This window comes from Falco punctatus, assembly GCF_963210335.1.
Source record: "Falco punctatus genome assembly, chromosome: 11".
Lineage (NCBI taxonomy): Eukaryota > Metazoa > Chordata > Aves > Falconiformes > Falconidae > Falco > Falco punctatus.
Genome location: NC_137591.1, coordinates 3,035,545 through 3,052,468, shown reverse-complemented (window position 1 = coordinate 3,052,468; position 16,924 = coordinate 3,035,545). Strand labels below are relative to the sequence as shown.

Here is a 16,924-nt window from a genome sequence, read left to right as displayed (position 1 = left end):
GTGCAGCCCCTCCATGTTTAGCATGAGCCGATAAGAAAGAAATTGCAAACTGATTGTTATTTCTTTTCGGCTGCTGCAGGCTGCTTTGCCTGGTTTGCATGGGGATGCCTAAAAAGCTGCTGCTGTTTCAAGTCAGCAGCAATTAGAAATTCTCCCTGGTTTCAGGCTGCAGCAGAAAGGCACTGCGCTGGGAGGCAAATCAGTCTTTCAAGCCACTGCACCACAGGCAGATGAGATAGAGATCTCTCCTGATATGGTACATGTAACTAATTCCTCCGGGATTCCAGCGCAAAGTCAGAGATTTTGGTCCTTCCTTCCTTTCCTTTCCTTTTGCATTTTTATGCATGAGTGTATCTCTCATAAGAAAAAACCCTCTGTCAGCTTCTGTTAAAGAACTGCTGTCTCAGGAGTGCCTGCTGTGCTCAGTCCTGCTGCCTGTTGCTGATCCTGTGCTCGCCTGGGAAAGGGCCAAGGAGTTTGTGGCATGTGGGAAGCGGCAGACGTCAGTAACAGGGTAAACTTTACGAGGAGCAGCACCTCCATCGCACAACATGAAGCACCCCTGCATTTTGACACCGCAGCAACGCAGCAGTGCTGCCCTGGTGCCAGATCCACCGATTGATGGTGTTAGTCTCAAACCACTCTGCCTTTTCTGAATGTGCTTTTTCATTCACCATATGGCTTTTGCACATGGAGCTGTAAGCACTCTTGCTTTCATGTTTACCTCTTCAATATGCCAAAGTCAGATGGGATGAAGGAGAATATCCCAGACAGAAGAGAAGGTTCTGGCTGTACAGTCAGGTAACACCAGGAAAACCATTGGGAGGCTCTGAGTGAGAAGCAAAGGGAAGGAGGAGAAGCATGAACTTGGACCAGCCATTCTTTGGTTTAGGGTTGGTTTATTATTTTGTTACCATTTCAATATGTGAAAAGCTGCTGGTGACCCAGAGTTGACAGATATAAATATTGCCAGCAGAAAACTGAAGAGGGGAAAATGAACCCAAACAGTGACACTGAATTCTTTGTCAGTTGCAAATTTTTTTGTGCGCTGTGACTTGGTCTCTCCTGGCTTTGTTCAGGTGACCCTGGTTGAGACCTTTGCTATCGTGAAGGACAGGGTCCTTTTACTCATACAGGCACTTACTTGTATTCAGGTGTACCCAGAGAGACATGAGGTACCTTACTACAGTGCTGATCTTTCTGTGCAGCCTCTGTAATCCATAGAAAGATGCTGCTCAAGTTTGGGCTTTGTGAAGACCCAGTACATTCCATGTTGATGCAAACTCTAGCTCAGATCAGAGTACGTTAGTGAATTGGTGTGGACACCCTTCAAAGCTCTTACTCAGTCTTCTGTAAACTTTGTGCAGTCAGATACTTAAAGACACCTGAGTACAGTGTAAATTTAATCCATGGTACTGTTATTACATGAAGCCAGGAGTATTGTCACAGAGGGAACTGCTGTGGGATCTAACAGCAATGGGCAAGCTCCAGGATTCACATCAGGGCTAGAAATATTTAAAGACCCAAACAGAAAACAGAGTGGAAACAAAATCTGAAAAGAAATAAGCTTGAAATGTTCCAGTGCTGTGTCATCTGTCGGCCATTAAAATCCAACACTTTCCTTTGTCTTGTGTAGTTGTCATTGAAGGAGAGTTGGTCGAGGGGCAGTGCCCAGACCCCAAAACCTGCGCTGTGATTAGCGCTGAATTACCCCTGCAAGCTGCCATTCCCCGGTTTCGGCTGCTGACTGCTTACCTCTCCAGTTCAAAATTTGCACAAGTGATTAAGTCCGTCCCCAATCAGCAATGCCTACAGGCTTCAGTTGGCTTCCATTTCATTAGGACTTAAACTTGTCTGTAAATTTTAACACACTAACTGCTGAATCAAGCCTAATTTACATCTGTTTGAGCCAAAGGGACACATCCTTTTGCTGTGGGTAGAATCAAACCAGGACCATGAAGCAGATAGTCATTTGAGCAACGATGCTGTGCTTTGCTTACCAAAAAACATGTGAGGTATGTAAAACGTGAACTGTGTGAAAGGTATCTGCAATCTCAGCCTTGATCCCAAGAAACTGATAGCTGTGTTTTAAAGGCAGCCCACAAAGCGGCTGCCAGTTGGCAGCAGGAGGTGGGGAATGTGTTTAAGCCTTGTAGGAGCTCAGCATGCTATTGTGGGCTCCATGTCAGGCTACAGCTCTGGTTTTGGATGAAATGTCTGGCAAGCAGAGTGTGTTCAGCCTCGGCAGCAATCTGTTCAGTGAGAAATGGTCTTAGATGGAGAGTTGGTGGCTGCCCCCCAAAACTCTGTATTGTGGGGAGCGATGGCTCAGGCAGTGTCTGTCTGGCAGAGCTGCAGCTGCATTGGCAGCAGCGTTGTCTCCAGGGCTGCCCTGGATATCGCTGGGTACAGCTTCAGTTGCCCATCAAGAACCAAAGGGATGCCCAGGGAGGCCCTAGGTACTAGATGTGAGCAGTTCCATCCTGAGCCATCTCATTAAAAAAAGCCGCGGGAGCAAGGGAGAGGAAGAGGCATCATGAAGAGAGGCAGGGGCAGAAGAGTTGGTGTGCCCCCAAATGGCTGACAAAGTGCCATACAGAAACAGCCAGGGAGTGAGAGGTGGCCACTTGTTCGTTGATGACCACGTGCCAATAACTTCACCACAATGTCATGTTACCAGCCTGGGATCAGGACGCCTGTCGTGGGAGCTGCTGTTCTGGGCTCCTGAGAGCTGTCAGGAGCAATAGCTGAACCTCACAGCCCCGTACTTCCCTCCTTTATCACCGTGGGGCAGAGCAGCTCTAGGAGTGGGGACCAGGAGACCTTATCCTCTTGTGTCTCAGGGGTCCTTCTGTCCTTCTGTCGTATTCTGACACTCCTGTTCCTTTCATTTGATTTATCATTCTGACCCACTATGGGGCCGATTTACAAAGTAGTGCCTGCTCCATTTGAGCTACTAATCTCATGCTTTACCTCTGTGAATTCAAGGCTGGCATGCAGCCCCAGGGGCAGAGGTGGTAGGATCCAGGCTCTCCTCTTTAATCTTCACCTTCTGAGATTATCTCCAAAATCCCGCTCCTGGGGGCATTTCCAGCCAGGTAAACTGGTGTCCTTGCTCACTTGCCATCCTTGCTGCGTGCAGCTATGCAGTTACATCTTTAGTTCGAAGGTGAGGCTCAGAGTGAGGTGGGTTTGCTTTGTTGGTATGTTAATCACATTCATCCTGGTTTTGTCTTCTCTATCTAGTTGTGTGCTTAAATTGCAATGCTTGATCGCCTTCAAGAGCTGTTTGGTGTAATCCCTGAGCTAAATTCCATAATAAATTATAGTAAATAATAAATGAATAATATATTATCTCCTATGGGAGGATTTATTGATTAGAAGATGCAGAACTGACCTCCAGAGCCTGCAGTAGCTATTGTGGTTTTTCAGCTCAGGTTTCAGCTGTTTTGTCTTCTCTTCAAGCACCGGCAGAGTAAAAATGTTTTTGCCAGAGCTGACTCCATGCAGAAACACATGCATGTGGTTGTGTGTCTCTGTTTACATCTCTGAGTATCTTTGTTGGCTGAATACTATCCATTTTCTGAGACACCTCAGCCTACCATCGCTCTAGTTAATGAAGAGTTTAATTGGCAGTTTAAAGGTTGTGCTTTTGCAATCCAGTTTTCAATGTACTTGGGGACATCTTGGGACCATCATCTAATGAAGCCTGGACCCCAGACTCAGTTGATGTGAGATGTCTGTGGAAGGAGGTTTCCATCTCTACCATCCCTCTTTCCCACCCCCCTGTCTTCACAGTCATTACTGCAGTTAATTCATGGTGTCTAGCTTCTCCCCATGAACTGGAAAACAATGCTGCGTGAATCCTGGGACGGTGCTCTGGAGCTGGTAGCTCAGGAGTGCTGGGAGATGTTTGGAAGGTGATCCTAGCACTTCTTCCTGTTAATCCCATTAGCTCGCGCTGGCCGCTGTGACAGGGCGCTGGGGAGCCCTGCTGCAAGCTGGCCGCTTGCTCTAAGCCCTGTGCACAATGAATGGGTGACTTCAAAGAGGCTAAATGTAATTTGCATTTCCAAGCTCTCACAGCCAAGGTCTTCAGGCGGGGATGAAAGTGTCTTTTGTGAAACTTAATAGCAGAGTTGATTAAAAAGCTCTGATTTTTCCCTGTTAAGGCATAGTCTGGTTCCACTGTTAGGCTTTCAGCATCTGGGGGAGGATAAATTCTGGAAAAAAAAAAAAGCATACAAAGAAAGTAACTTGTTGCCTAGCCAGCCATGATCATAATTAGGGATATTCTAATATAATTTTTCCTAATTTGAGAGTCATATAGTAGCTGTCTTGGGTGAATACCAGCATGAATAACAAAGAAATTACCAGCAAATTTTCATTAGGTATCTCCCTTTGCAGGGGCCTCAGCAGAGCCAAGGTGTCTGTCTTTCCAGAAAATGGGTCCCAAGTATCTCCAACTGGATTCTGGAAGCAAGAAAGTGAAAGGGCTGATTCATGCAGTTGGGTGCATGTTTCAGTGATCCCATATGCAAACTCCTCCTCAAATCATCCATAAAACTGTGTGTTGTGTGCCAGCACTTAGCTGTTGATTATCTGTTCAAAATAAGCAGTGACTGGTCTGGTCTTCAGAGGTTTAGTAATTTCTTTCTTTGCTTTGTTTGAAGAATATTGGCAAATAATTTCACATCTGGATTTATGTATTAAATGTCTCCTATATTGCATAAAGCAAAGCACCTAATGAAAGAAATCTGTCTACTTAACTCCTGTCTTAGCTTTGGTTCTGTTTTAGCAATAACTGTTACCACACTCATGGAAGATTGAAGAAACATTTCCTATTTCAGGGGTATCAGTGCTGGGAGTGGTTTGATTTTCTATATACACTTTAAATTCAGTCTCTGCTAGCATCACTCTTCTGGCTATGTTTGTCAATATTAAGTACTAAGTTTGGCTTAAAACTAGAAAACAGCATGTTAGTTGCTTTAAATAAACATTTATTATTTTTTTTCCCCAGGCAGTTTGTTTTATCTTCTAATCAAGGCTGGGTATATTCCTGAATATAGCCTTCCCCCTCATGAAAAAAGCATTAATTTCATACAACATTAATGCATATTCTGGCTAACCTGAAATGCCACTAACTGCTTTTACCAAACAGCTGAAGTGTTTTGAAAAAAATGAGCATTCACAAGATCTTGTGAAATATAAGGATATAATCCTTATATTCACTTTGCGTTTGTTTGTGAGATACTGAAAACTACCTGCGGCAGTGTGGGAATCCTTTAAGGTTAAAATCATCCAGGGCACAAAGCCCATGCCATGCCCCTGCACTACTTAAAGACCATATAATCCCTTATCACAGGCTCTAAATGGAGGGGATGGCGGCATGTGGGCTCCCGCGCTGGGGGAGCGTCACCCAGAACGAATTGCGGAGTGCAAGACAAACACAGTAAGCCCCTCGCATCGGCCTCTATTAATACAAGTGCCAGCTCCCTGTAGGGACATTTTGTTGCAAAGTCGCATGTGAAATGTTTCACCCCTTTGTGTTTATGATTGATTTCAGTGACGAGTATGAAGAGGATGGGTTTTGCCAGCCCTACAGGGGGATCGCTTGTGCACGATTTATTGGAAATCGAACCATTTATATGGAGTCTTTGCATATGCAAGGTGAAATAGAAAATCAGATTACAGGTAGGTAAAAAATGCATTTGCTTCTTTTCCACAAAACTCTTCCCAAAAAGTGCTAGAGTTTTGTAAAATAGAGTAGTGTTTTTATTTTCTCTTTATCCTCTCTTGCTGTGAGCTTCCCACCACAAAGCTCACCCGGGACTCCTGCCTTGTGCGGTGTCAGTGGAGGGAGTCATCTGAAGACTGACAATCTGAGCAGCCTTCATGTCTCTGCTTATCCAGCTCCCCCAAGAGAAACTAAAGAATTATTTTCCAAGGAGAAGCGGCTGTGTATTTACAGCTTCTGGGATACGGCTGTGTATTTACAGCTATTCTCATAGCTGGGCTACCTTGTACTGCTGTTACCCAAGCAGATTTTAAAAGCAGAGGGAGACCAGACTTGAGTTTTATGTGGTTGAGATTATTTAGGTGCTGGAAGAGGCTACATAAATAATCCAGCAGGTAGTGTTTTCCCTTTAGATTTAGGAAAGAACCAGTTTTCATTGTTTTTGTAGGATATGCCATGCCAGTGGAGGTGCTGAATTAAAACTGAGGCCTCATAGATGTCTATCATAGTGCCTCTCTATTTTTTTAATATAAATTAACCTTGGCCAGATCCTAGCCATGGTAATCATCTTCTCTATATTCAGGTTTTCTCTTGCTGTCAGAATATTACGAATTCCGCTTTCCCCTAGAGTGTTCTTCCTTTGTTTCCAAACATTGTCAGCGTTGTGAAAAAGGTTGTTGAATTGCTCACAGGGAAGGCCAATGGTTTCTATACAACCAACAGTTCATAATCTTACACCATTTTGTATGAAAAGTCATTTGGGGTAGTGTGAAAGCTGTCATCTTCCACCAAGGTACTGGTGCTGTCAGCCTGCAGCCTGCAGGAACTTTCATTTTCACCTGCTGAGCAAAAAGCAGCCAAATATTATATGACTTTGCAAAACATTATAAACTCTTTGGGGGGGGGGGGAGTATAATTAAGTTTGGGGTTTGGGTAACATGCTTAACATTAATCCCGTGTTGAAAACCAGATGTACTTTCTCTGTCAGCAAAATCAGCATCGTTAATAACTTCTAATGTAATTAGTGCTCTGTATTTCTTGAAGGCCCGTTCGTCACCTGAACATCTGAAAATAATAGTCACAATGGGAAGTGAGGGTTGTACTGGGAAGGCAAGAGCACAGGAATAAAACTCCTACTGGGTTAAGTAAAATCCTTTTGTGTATTTTACAGCTGCCTTCACCATGATTGGCACTTCCAGCCATTTGTCGGATAAATGCTCCCAGTTTGCTATTCCTTCACTGTGCCATTACGCCTTCCCCTACTGTGATGAGACTTCATCAGCTCCCAAGCCACGAGACCTGTGCCGTGATGAATGTGAAATTCTGGAAAATGTCCTGTGTCAGACAGAGTATATTTTTGCAAGATCTAATCCCATGATTCTGATGAGATTAAAGCTGCCCAACTGTGAAGATCTTCCCCAGCCAGATAGTCCCGAAGCTGTCAATTGTATCCGGATTGGGATTCCAATGGCAGATCCCATAAATAAAAGTAAGTGAAAACCGCCTGTTTCTCTGTGCAAAAAGTACCACTGTGAAAAGGTTGGCTGTAGGGGCTCGTGCTATCAGAGTCGGAGCTGGTGCTGGGCTTTGAAAGCTTGCAGATGCCGTGCTCTTGAGTTACCCCACTCGCACACTTCTCCCCTAGCTAGGCTGGATGGGTAGAAATTCAGAAATACTTTTTCTTTTTTTTTTTTCTTCACCTGCCTATGGACTCACACTAAATGCTGTTTATTGGTTTCAGATCTTTTCTAATTAATATGAAGTAGGAAACAATGGCAGTGTAAGCATTTGAATCCTGAGGAACATCCCTGTCCTCCCACAGCCATCCAAGGTGCTCCAGCGAGGCCAGGGGTGCTTGTCAGAAGGAACATTTGCAGGGGTCAACATTGGCCATGGCTGCGCCTGCCAAATGCAGCCTAATTTTAGACATCGGCTGAGCTCACTCTTTGATCAGACTGGGCTGCAGCCTGTTCACAGCCCTTATACATCTCAATAGTCAAATATAAAACATGGCTCCCACAAATTCTCTACCTTCATACGAAAATAATGGCTGCAATTCAGGTTCCCACTGTAGTTTTTACTTCTTTGTGTATCTTATATTAAAAACGCTTGGCATAAGCTGTTTTCATTACAGAAGCATAAGCTTTAAATCCTCCCAGGAATGTGAATGCAAAGCAGGCCTTGTGTTACAGCCACAGCAAATTGGGAGCCCGTGCTTCCAAACTGGGTTTCCCGGCCCTGGGCCAGCAGCAGTGTGCTGGGGCTGGGGATGCCGGTAGCTCACTGCCCCCGAGTGCTGCAGCCCTCTGCCTTGCCGCCACCAACTATTGCTTTGGATTATTATTTTTTTTTTCAGATCACAAATGCTACAACAGCACAGGAGTAGATTACCGAGGGACGGTAAGCGTGACCAGGTCGGGGCGGCAGTGCCAGCCGTGGAACTCACAGTACCCCCACACCCACACCTTCACTGCCATCAGGTACCCCGAACTCAACGGGGGTCACTCCTACTGCCGCAACCCAGGGAACCAGAAGGACGCCCCATGGTGCTTCACCTTAGATGAGAACTTTAAGTCTGAGCTTTGTGATGTCCCAGCATGTGGTAATTACTGACCTTTTTCACGTTTTGTTTTGGAACAAAAAGGGGCACTGTTTTGTCACGTCCTGCAAATCAGGACCTTGGGGAAGCTGTGCACAAAGTGTCTTTCTTGAATCCCTGTAAAGAGAGCTGTAGGAAAGGCTAACTACAGTGTCTGTAACTAAAGCCACAGCATCCCCACTTCTAGGAGACCTTTGAGCACTTACTGCCCATGCAGCTGGCAAAGTGTTGGCATGAAAATATTTTAGGAGGGAATACCTGAGCACTCACCAGAAGGTGATGAAGCAGCAGCATGTTGCCAGCCCAAGCATTCTAGGCTTTCCTGTTTGCCATTACAATCAATACAACTTCTTAGTCCAAATTAAAACAAGCAATCATAGAATCATTTAGGTTGGAAAAAGCCTTTAAGATTATAGAGTCCAACCATTAGCCCACCACTGCCAAGCCCACCACTAGCCCATGTCCCTAAGTGCCACATCTACGGGTCTTTAAATACCTCCAGGGATGGGGACTCCACCACTGCCCTGGGCAGCCTGTTCCAGGGCTTGACCACCCTTTTGGTGAAGACATTTTTCCCAATATCCAATCTGGCACAGCTTGAAGCCGTTGCTTCTCATCCTATCGCTTGTTATCTGGGAGAAGAGACCGACCCCACCCCGCTGCACCCCCCTTTCAGGCAGCTGCAGAGAGCGATCGGGTCCCCCCTGAGCCTCCCTTTCTCTGGGCTGAACACCCCCAGCCCCCCCAGCTGCCCCCGCCAGCCTTGTGCCCCAGCCCCTTCCCCAGCCCCCTGCCCGGCTCTGGACACGCTCCAGCCCCTCCAGGTCCCCCTTGCCGCGAGGGGCCCGATCCTGCACACAGGGTTCGGGGTGCAGCCTCGCCAGTGCCGAGCGCAGGGGGCCGTCACTGCCCCGGCCCTGCTGGCCACCCTGTTTCTGGTACCAGCCAGGACGCCGCTGGCCGCCTTGGCCACCCGGCCACGCTGCCGGCTCACGTTCAGCGGCCGCTGACCGGCCCCCCGGCCCTTCCCCGCCGGGCAGCTCCCAGCCCCCTGCCCCCAGGGGCTGGTGTGACCCCCGGGCAGGGCCGGCACTGAGCCCTGGGGACCCTCGTCCGATCGGCCTCGGCCCCTCGACCCAGCCTGCCCAGCCCCCCCTGCAGAGCCGGCCGACCCCCCGGCAGATCAGCACCCCCCAGCTCGGGGCTGCCTGCAAACCTGCTGAGGGTGCGCTCGAGCCCTCGCCCAGGTCATGGGTGAAGGTGTTAAGGGCTGCCCCCCGCCCGCACCCTGGGGACACCCTTGTGACCAGCGGGGTGTAACTCCATTCACCACAAGACTCTGAGCTCGGCCACCCAGCCAGGTTTTTACGCAGAGAACAGCACACCTGAACCAGCCGTCAGCAGCCAGAATAGGGTCACAGAAGTTGCACTGTTGACGCTGATCCACAAAGTCATTATATAACATTCTATATTTCACTTAGTTTATTAAGAGCCATTTTCATAAATGCAAACCTTGCTTAGTAGAGCTCAGGCCTTATTTAAAAAATAAAGATTATCTTGCCAGACCCTTTTATCTGTCTCTTAAGTCTGTGTTCACAGAACTGCCCTGGCTGCATTTTGGTTTTGCAAAATGAACAAAAATGGAGATTCAGCTCTCATTTTATTCTGCTTTTCTGAGACACAGAAGCAGTGGATAGAAGACCTGAACAAATAGTTCCTAATTGTTTTATCGGCATATAGAAATAACAGTGCTGATAGCGTGCCAAGAAAAAAATACAGCAATTTGCATAGACGTGCCAGAAATGCACCCAGAAATGTTCTGGAAATTCATGGTGCGAAGTTTCACCCAAATTTTATGTTGCCTACAAGTTGTCCCAGTAACATTACCTTTCCCCTGGGAAAGGAGATACCTTTTAATGTTACTGTTCGATAGCCAGAACCAAATTAAATTATTTCTGGTTATGGTTATGAGCATTCCTGCAGTGAGACATGTTCTGAGCCTACTCCAAAGCCTTTTTCAATTAATGGAAAGATGGGAATCGATGCCAAAATAGGATCTAAATTATGTTCTTACTGAAAGAGTAGATCAGGGGAAAGGCAGACAGTCTGGGCTGTATCATGTGCATCTCAGTTTTGGGCCCCTCACTTCAAGAGGGATGTAGAGGTGCTGGAGCATGTCCAGAGAAGGGCAGCAGGGCTGGGGAAGGGGCTGGGGGTGTTTAGCCTGGAGAAAAGGAGGCTCAGGGGGGATCTTCTCGCTCTCCACAACTATCTGACAGGAGGTTGTAGCGAGGTGGGGTCTGTCTCTCCTCCCAAGTAACAAGTGGTAGGATGACAGGCAGTGGCCTCAGGTTGTGCATGGGGAGGTTTACATTGGGTGTTAGGAAAAATGTCTTACGCTGGAACAGGCTGCCCGGGGCAGTGGTGGCATCCCCATCCCTGGAGGTATTTAAAGACCCGTAGATGTGGCACTTAGGGACGTGGGTTAGCGGTGGGCTTGGCATTTCTGGGCTAATGGTTCGACTCGATGATCTTAAAGGTCTTTTCCAACCTAAACTGTTCTGTGATTCTGTGTATGGTTTTTAGAATCCTGTATCTCTTTTGCTATTATTCCACTGCATTTAACTTCAGTTATTTTTTTTGTGTGAGGTGCAGTGATAGACTGACTACCCGAGAGTAGTTCAATCTATACAGACTGTTCTGAAGATCTTTTTCAGCACTTCAGTATGAAAATCTGGATCTAAGTAGCAGTCAGCAGGTCTCCCCTTAGCATACTGTCCCCTCTGGGCTCTCCACCCCGGAGCTGCACGGCTGCATATGCTGGGCTGAGCTGGGCGAGCAGAGGGAGCTCAGCTCCGGGGGGGGGGGGGGGGGGGGGGGGCGGGGCAGCTGAGTTTGGGCAAGCTGAGGGGTCATGCATGTCCACCAGCAGCGATGCTGTTGAGCTTCTGTACTACACTGTCGCTGTACAACCTTTCAGCCTTGTGCATTTTGTGTTTTCCACAACTTCTGGATAATGGGTAATTAAAGAGTTGATTGGGGTGGGCTGCTTGCCAGGCCCCCTCTAGATGGGCTCTGAGATCCCAGGGCTGGCTCAGTCTTTTGATCTGGAATAGCTGAAAGCAGGATGCTTTTGGATGTGTTGCAAAGTCTCTGATTTGAATGTTTTACTAGATAATAAACAAGATAGGCTGGGTGGCTTGAAGAATTCCCGACAAGGGTTTTAATTATGTCTCACCACTGCCTTAAATGGTACTGGCAGTACGGCTGAGTTATATGGCATTATTATTCTAAATACAGACAAATAGAGCTGTATCAGGTGAGTAGTAATTTAATTGGTAGATGCTAATATGCATATTAAAACCAAAATACCATGTGGGACTTGCATTCCGTTGGTTTTGCACTGGTTGAAAGAGCCATTTCAGGCGCATTTTAATAAGTATTGTGCATTCTGCCTCACCAGGACATGCCTAGATGGGAAATGGATTTAATTAGGGTGGCTCCCAAGAAACCTATTAACCTAATGAGGCTTCACTGCAGGGGCTGCTACTTAATAAGAATAATAATTCCCTTTGACTGGAATAGCTCAGGTGATGAACTAGTGCCCAGGTCTCGTCTGCCTCATGCTGATGCTTTCTTTTTCTTCCTTCAACTGTATCTTTCAGTTGTCTCATAAGCTGCAATAGATTCATTTCATAGAAGTTTGTCAACTTGAATATAGGAAGATGTGAAACATGGAGTAATTCAAGCATGAGGCTTAGCAAAGACAAACATAAGAAGGATTTGAAGGAGAGGGGAAAGGCACAGATAGTGTGTCTGTGTTAGAGAGCAGCAGCTCACAAAGGAGACCTACAGTGGGTCCGTGCTGTAGAGCTGAATGTTCACTGAAGACAGGGTGAGAGCACAGGCTGCCCTTCTGCTGGGCACAGGGAGACTGTAGCGGGGACAGTGCTTTAGTCCTCTGTTGTTTCCCAGAGGCCATAGAAATATTTGAACCACCTCTCCTCTCAATTAAAGAACAGATGGCACTACTTACTCTAAAAAGAGTGGACAAAAAGGAGGGCAGGGAGAGCAGTGCAACAGCGTGAGCCTGTAAGAGGAGAGGAGTTATGCAAAATGACATCTAGAACCATTTGAACTTTGCCTCTGTCACAATTTGAGTCAAACCCAAGCTTCGGATCAAGTTCATGTTTAATTAAGTGCATAAAAGATATCTGTGTGGGCTGCTAAGCACTTCTACAAATCCAGTCTGGAAAACACAGACAAACAAACTGAAATGACCCTGCAGGAATAATAAAACATTCCCCATTCTGCCAGAATCCACTAAGCCTGATGCTGCCACAGACCTTCACAATCTCAACCAGGCTACAGCCACCAGTCCTGCAGCTCAAGGTGATCCTCAGAGTTCCTGGGGTGCCCTATAGTTAGTGTGTTAATCCATGCGTAATTATACCCTAAATTTTATGAATGCTCCTGAGAAATGCCAGAGCAAAGCAGGTTTCGGCGTCCCCGTGCTCAGAGCAGCCCGACTGGAAGGTATGTCCTTGTCAACCCAAGCAGGTGCTGCATGAATGCAAGGACGTGAGCTCCTTCCCGAAACCCGTCTCTCCTCTCTCACGGCACCTTCCCTCTGAGCACTGTGCCCTGTGAAACTGGAGCCAGCTGGAGGGAGGCAAGTGTCCAGCGTTCCAGCTGTGCCTTGCCGGGCAGTGGTAGAAGAGGTTTTCATATTTCTAATATTAATCACTCCCTAGCTGTGAAGAGAGCTGTGTGCAGAGGGAGCAAATATTGCAGCTAGCATTCGCACTATGTGCAATAAACTGGCTTCCCAACCTCTTCTGGATCCTTCTTTTTTATCCATGCTCTAGCTTCCTCTCAGCTACCATTGCTGCGTCCTTTGTGCCAGCATCTGCCACCCTGCTCAGATGACCACTATTACTGTATAGTTGGTAGAGGGGTGGGTTTTCCCATTAGCCCATTAATCCTATTAAGACCAAGTTCTCAGTAGGTAAGATCTTTTTTTAAGATTATGCTACAGTTTTTGTCTGTGTTCAGACTTTCTGAAGCCCTTTCCTAACTTTCTGGGATGAAAAACAGGACTATGCTCTCTATTTCTTGCCATGCAGTTCCTCCTGTTTCCCAGGTGTTCTCCATTTCTTCTGCTCTGGAGTTCCTATTCATCCTGTTCCTGCACCTAACACTAACTAGAAAACAACTTTTCTGTTGCACATGTTGTTTGTTCCAGTGCCCTGGGTGGCCACACAAATGCTTCAGTCGGTGCTAGGAGATATTGAGATCAGGAGGCTGGAAATAAACAGGGGGATAAAACTATTTTTTTTAATGGCTCCCCACATTTTTGTTGGATTAAGGAAACTATGGCACCAAATCCTAATATACATATTAAAATAAGGAGGCTATAATCCCACCAAAGCCTTTCTTCCATCAGCTGTCTTAGAAATTAACTTTTCTGTGGACCTGTACTAGCCCATCCCTTCATTTCACCCCAGTCAACAGCCATGTCACAGTATTCACCTATTTCATGACCATAAATATGTTTGAACTGACGTGCTGCAGCGAAGTTGTTCCTGGTCATTCTGTGTTCTTACAGAAATGTTACTCAACAAAATTAATTGCTCTGTTAATATTAGGGAAAGAAAACAGCATTCAAGGTGGATTGCAGTGGTGTTATCGGGATGTTTTACTCTTAACACTTCTAGTTGATCCAGGGATGTACTTGACACTGTGGGATACTTCATTCATTGGTTTGGGTCTTTTTTTTTTTCTTCTGAACCAGATTATAAGGATTCCAAGGAAAAGAATAAAATGGAAATCCTGTATATCCTGGTGCCAAGTGTTACTATTCCCCTGGCCATAGCCTTACTCTTCTTCTTCATCTGCATCTGTCGCAACAATCAGAAGTCATCCTCCCCTCCTGTTCAAAGACAGCCTAAACATGTAAGAGGACAAAATGTGGAGATGTCAATGCTCAACGCCTATAAACCAAAGGTAATCCCTCATTTCTGCTTTGACATTTGCTGTCTGTAAAGGCGGGGAGTGAAATGCTTTGATCAACTCAGCACTGAAATACTAAGCTGATTTCCAGCTTGCAGTTTCTGCTGGTGCCTTCAGCTGTAATTTTTGTAAGGACTTTTCTCATCAGCAGCATAGCAACTGTGCTGGACCCGTGGAGGTAATTCCTCTGTGTCCATGTACCTGGATAAATAGGAGCTGGAGTTTTTTTGTATTAAAGCAAGCAACCCATTAATGAAGCATCTCTAAATCACCTCGTTTAAGTTAGAGAGTAGTGCGGATAAAGATGTGATTCAGCATTTTGTCAAGAGAGTTTTTTCATGGGTCTGTTGTAGTCCTATGTTATCTCTCGCTCGGCCAAAATCACTTTGGAAAGATTTGTTCCTTGTTTTTTCAGGCTTGCCCGTTCTCTTAAATTCCTTTTAAAAAAGAGGAATTATCAAAACAGGGCCTTAGAAGTCTGCCTGCTGTTTTGGCCAGCACAGCTGATGCGTAGCGGCTCCTGTTGCCGGTATTGTTTTGCTTCACTGCAGTCCCAGGTTCATGAAGCATATTTAAAAATCATTTAAGATTTAGGCATGATCAACCTTTAGCTCCTTGTGTATGGGCAGGGCAGCCAAATTGCAAACCTGTGGCGTTTCAGGGCTATAACTGCCTTCTGCCACCTACAGACAGAATAACGCCCTGGAAAGAATATTTGCCTTGGTTCTCACGCCCTGCCAATTCTCTTCCACAACTTGATGAAGATTGTTCTTTTGAAACATTTCAGAGTGAAAATCAGTATCTACAATTAAGTAGAATAGAAACTGTGTAGACTGTGGTATCTGAAAGAGTCATGCCTTTGGGTAAGCTGTTATTTTTGTTAGAAAATGACATAGAAAAATGAATTCAAAGTCTGATTTTATTGAGTTTAGCAATGTGAACTCTAGCCTTCAAGCATTGCTGCCGTAGGTATTCTTTCAGCAGAGCTAATCACTTAGCATCAGGGAGGCTCACACGCTTCAGGAGTAGTGTTCAACATCTCTGAACAAATTCTGGGGTCGTTTCTTCTGAAGTTCAATAAAGCAGCTATGGGATGCTGTTAATGCTTGGTCTTAAATGTCAAGTTTACAGAATTAGGTTGTAAAGAGTTAATTGTGACAGCCTAGGGAAAATGGAGTAAGTAGCTGTATCCGGTGAGGGGCTGGGATGGATGGATCCGCCCAGGCGCTAGCTGCTCTTTCAGGGGTGCTGCCCTGTGTGTCTGTGGAGCTGCAGTCTTAGTGCATGCAGCAGAGACTGGCACAGAAAGTTGTTGCAGAGGAAAATTCCAGCTCCTCGCCAGCTCACAGAAAGAGTAGGAGAGTCTTTTTAAGTCAGCGATAAAAGTAAACCCACAGCTGTGCTGGAAAATGCTGTGCTGCTTTAGCCCGTTAGTAACACAAACTGCATTCAGAGATGTTTTCACGGGGCTGACACTGGGACTCCTGTTTAAATAGTGTGGCGGGCACTGGGAGCTGGTGATCTGTGCGGGGTATCTGTTCAGGATGGTCAGACAGGGTTTGGTCTGTTGTTACATTTTAACTCCTCAGTCCCATACACACTGGCCCTGGGAATTTATCTTCTTTTTCCCTTCAAGTTCTTAATTCTAACTTTCATGTACATCTTAGAGTAGCTATATATAAAAATGTTGGTAATAGTACAAAGACCATTTAATTAGGTAAGTGTCAGAACTACATCTTGTGTCCAACTGCCATGGAATATTCTGTTAAATTTGGATTTGATTCTTGGTCCCCATTCTACTAGATATTTGGGATACAATCCTGGCTAAACTGAAGATAATGGGAATGTCAGCATCATTTTAATGAGGTCACAGTTTCCACCTAGACTGCTGACACGCTGGTAGCTTGTGCACACAACTTAGGAAAGCAACTTGCCCAGAAATGTTTGCAAATATAGACTCTTTTTGTGTTCAAAGTCATATGCTGCAAAAAACTTTCCATCTTATTTATGATAATTCTGTATTTTCCCACTGGGAAACCCAGCTCTCCCTGTCTCAAATGTTTTGATTGCCTTTCAAACAAATTTTAAAAGAAAGGAAGTAGAATCCTATTTTAAAATACTGTATCTAGTATTAATGTCGACTTTGGATAAAAACATGCTTAGGCTTCAGGCTCCAACTGAGATAGATGTGTGTTTGCTCATGCAAATAAAACCGTTAGCATTTAATCCAAAAGCCTGTCTCAGCTTTAAGGGATTTTAATTGCCTTCCAAAAATATAATAAACTAAGCTCGTCTTGTCATTCACCTAGTGGAAGGAGCCGATAAAGAGATAGAGGCGGTGGGCTTCGCTCTTGCTGCTCTCCCTTTGTACTCAGTTTACTTTGGCGTGCTGCCTCGTATGTATTTTACACTTCTTTACATTTTGTACACCGATGTATGACAAATACTTGTCAAACAAAAACTAAGCAGATTTATAACCGCTTAACTTGAAGTGAGCCCTTCCTGCCAAAACTTTATGACTTCATTTTCTTTCATAGTTTTCCACTATGTTGGTTCAAACAGACGAATCCAGCCTC

General features: G+C 45.6%; 1 protein-coding gene across 6 annotated transcripts in view; it reads left to right on the top strand.

The window, feature by feature from the left end:
* ROR1 (receptor tyrosine kinase like orphan receptor 1) overlaps positions 1 to 16,924 on the top strand; it is a 183,245-nt gene that overhangs the window by 150,698 nt on the left and 15,623 nt on the right. For 5 of the 6 annotated variants that reach the window (XR_013931253.1, XR_013931254.1, XM_080407251.1 and 2 more), the window contains exons 5-8: positions 5,567 to 5,694; positions 6,909 to 7,226; positions 8,094 to 8,339; positions 14,131 to 14,342. Coding sequence is in view for 4 of the 6 variants with exons in the window: in XM_080407251.1 (XP_080263377.1) it covers positions 5,567 to 5,694; positions 6,909 to 7,226; positions 8,094 to 8,339; positions 14,131 to 14,342 (904 nt within the window). In the remaining 2 variants the exon portion in view is untranslated. The remainder of the gene's footprint in view (positions 1 to 5,566; positions 5,695 to 6,908; positions 7,227 to 8,093; positions 8,340 to 14,130; positions 14,343 to 16,924) is intronic. The other variant, XM_080407254.1, reaches the window with a different exon arrangement.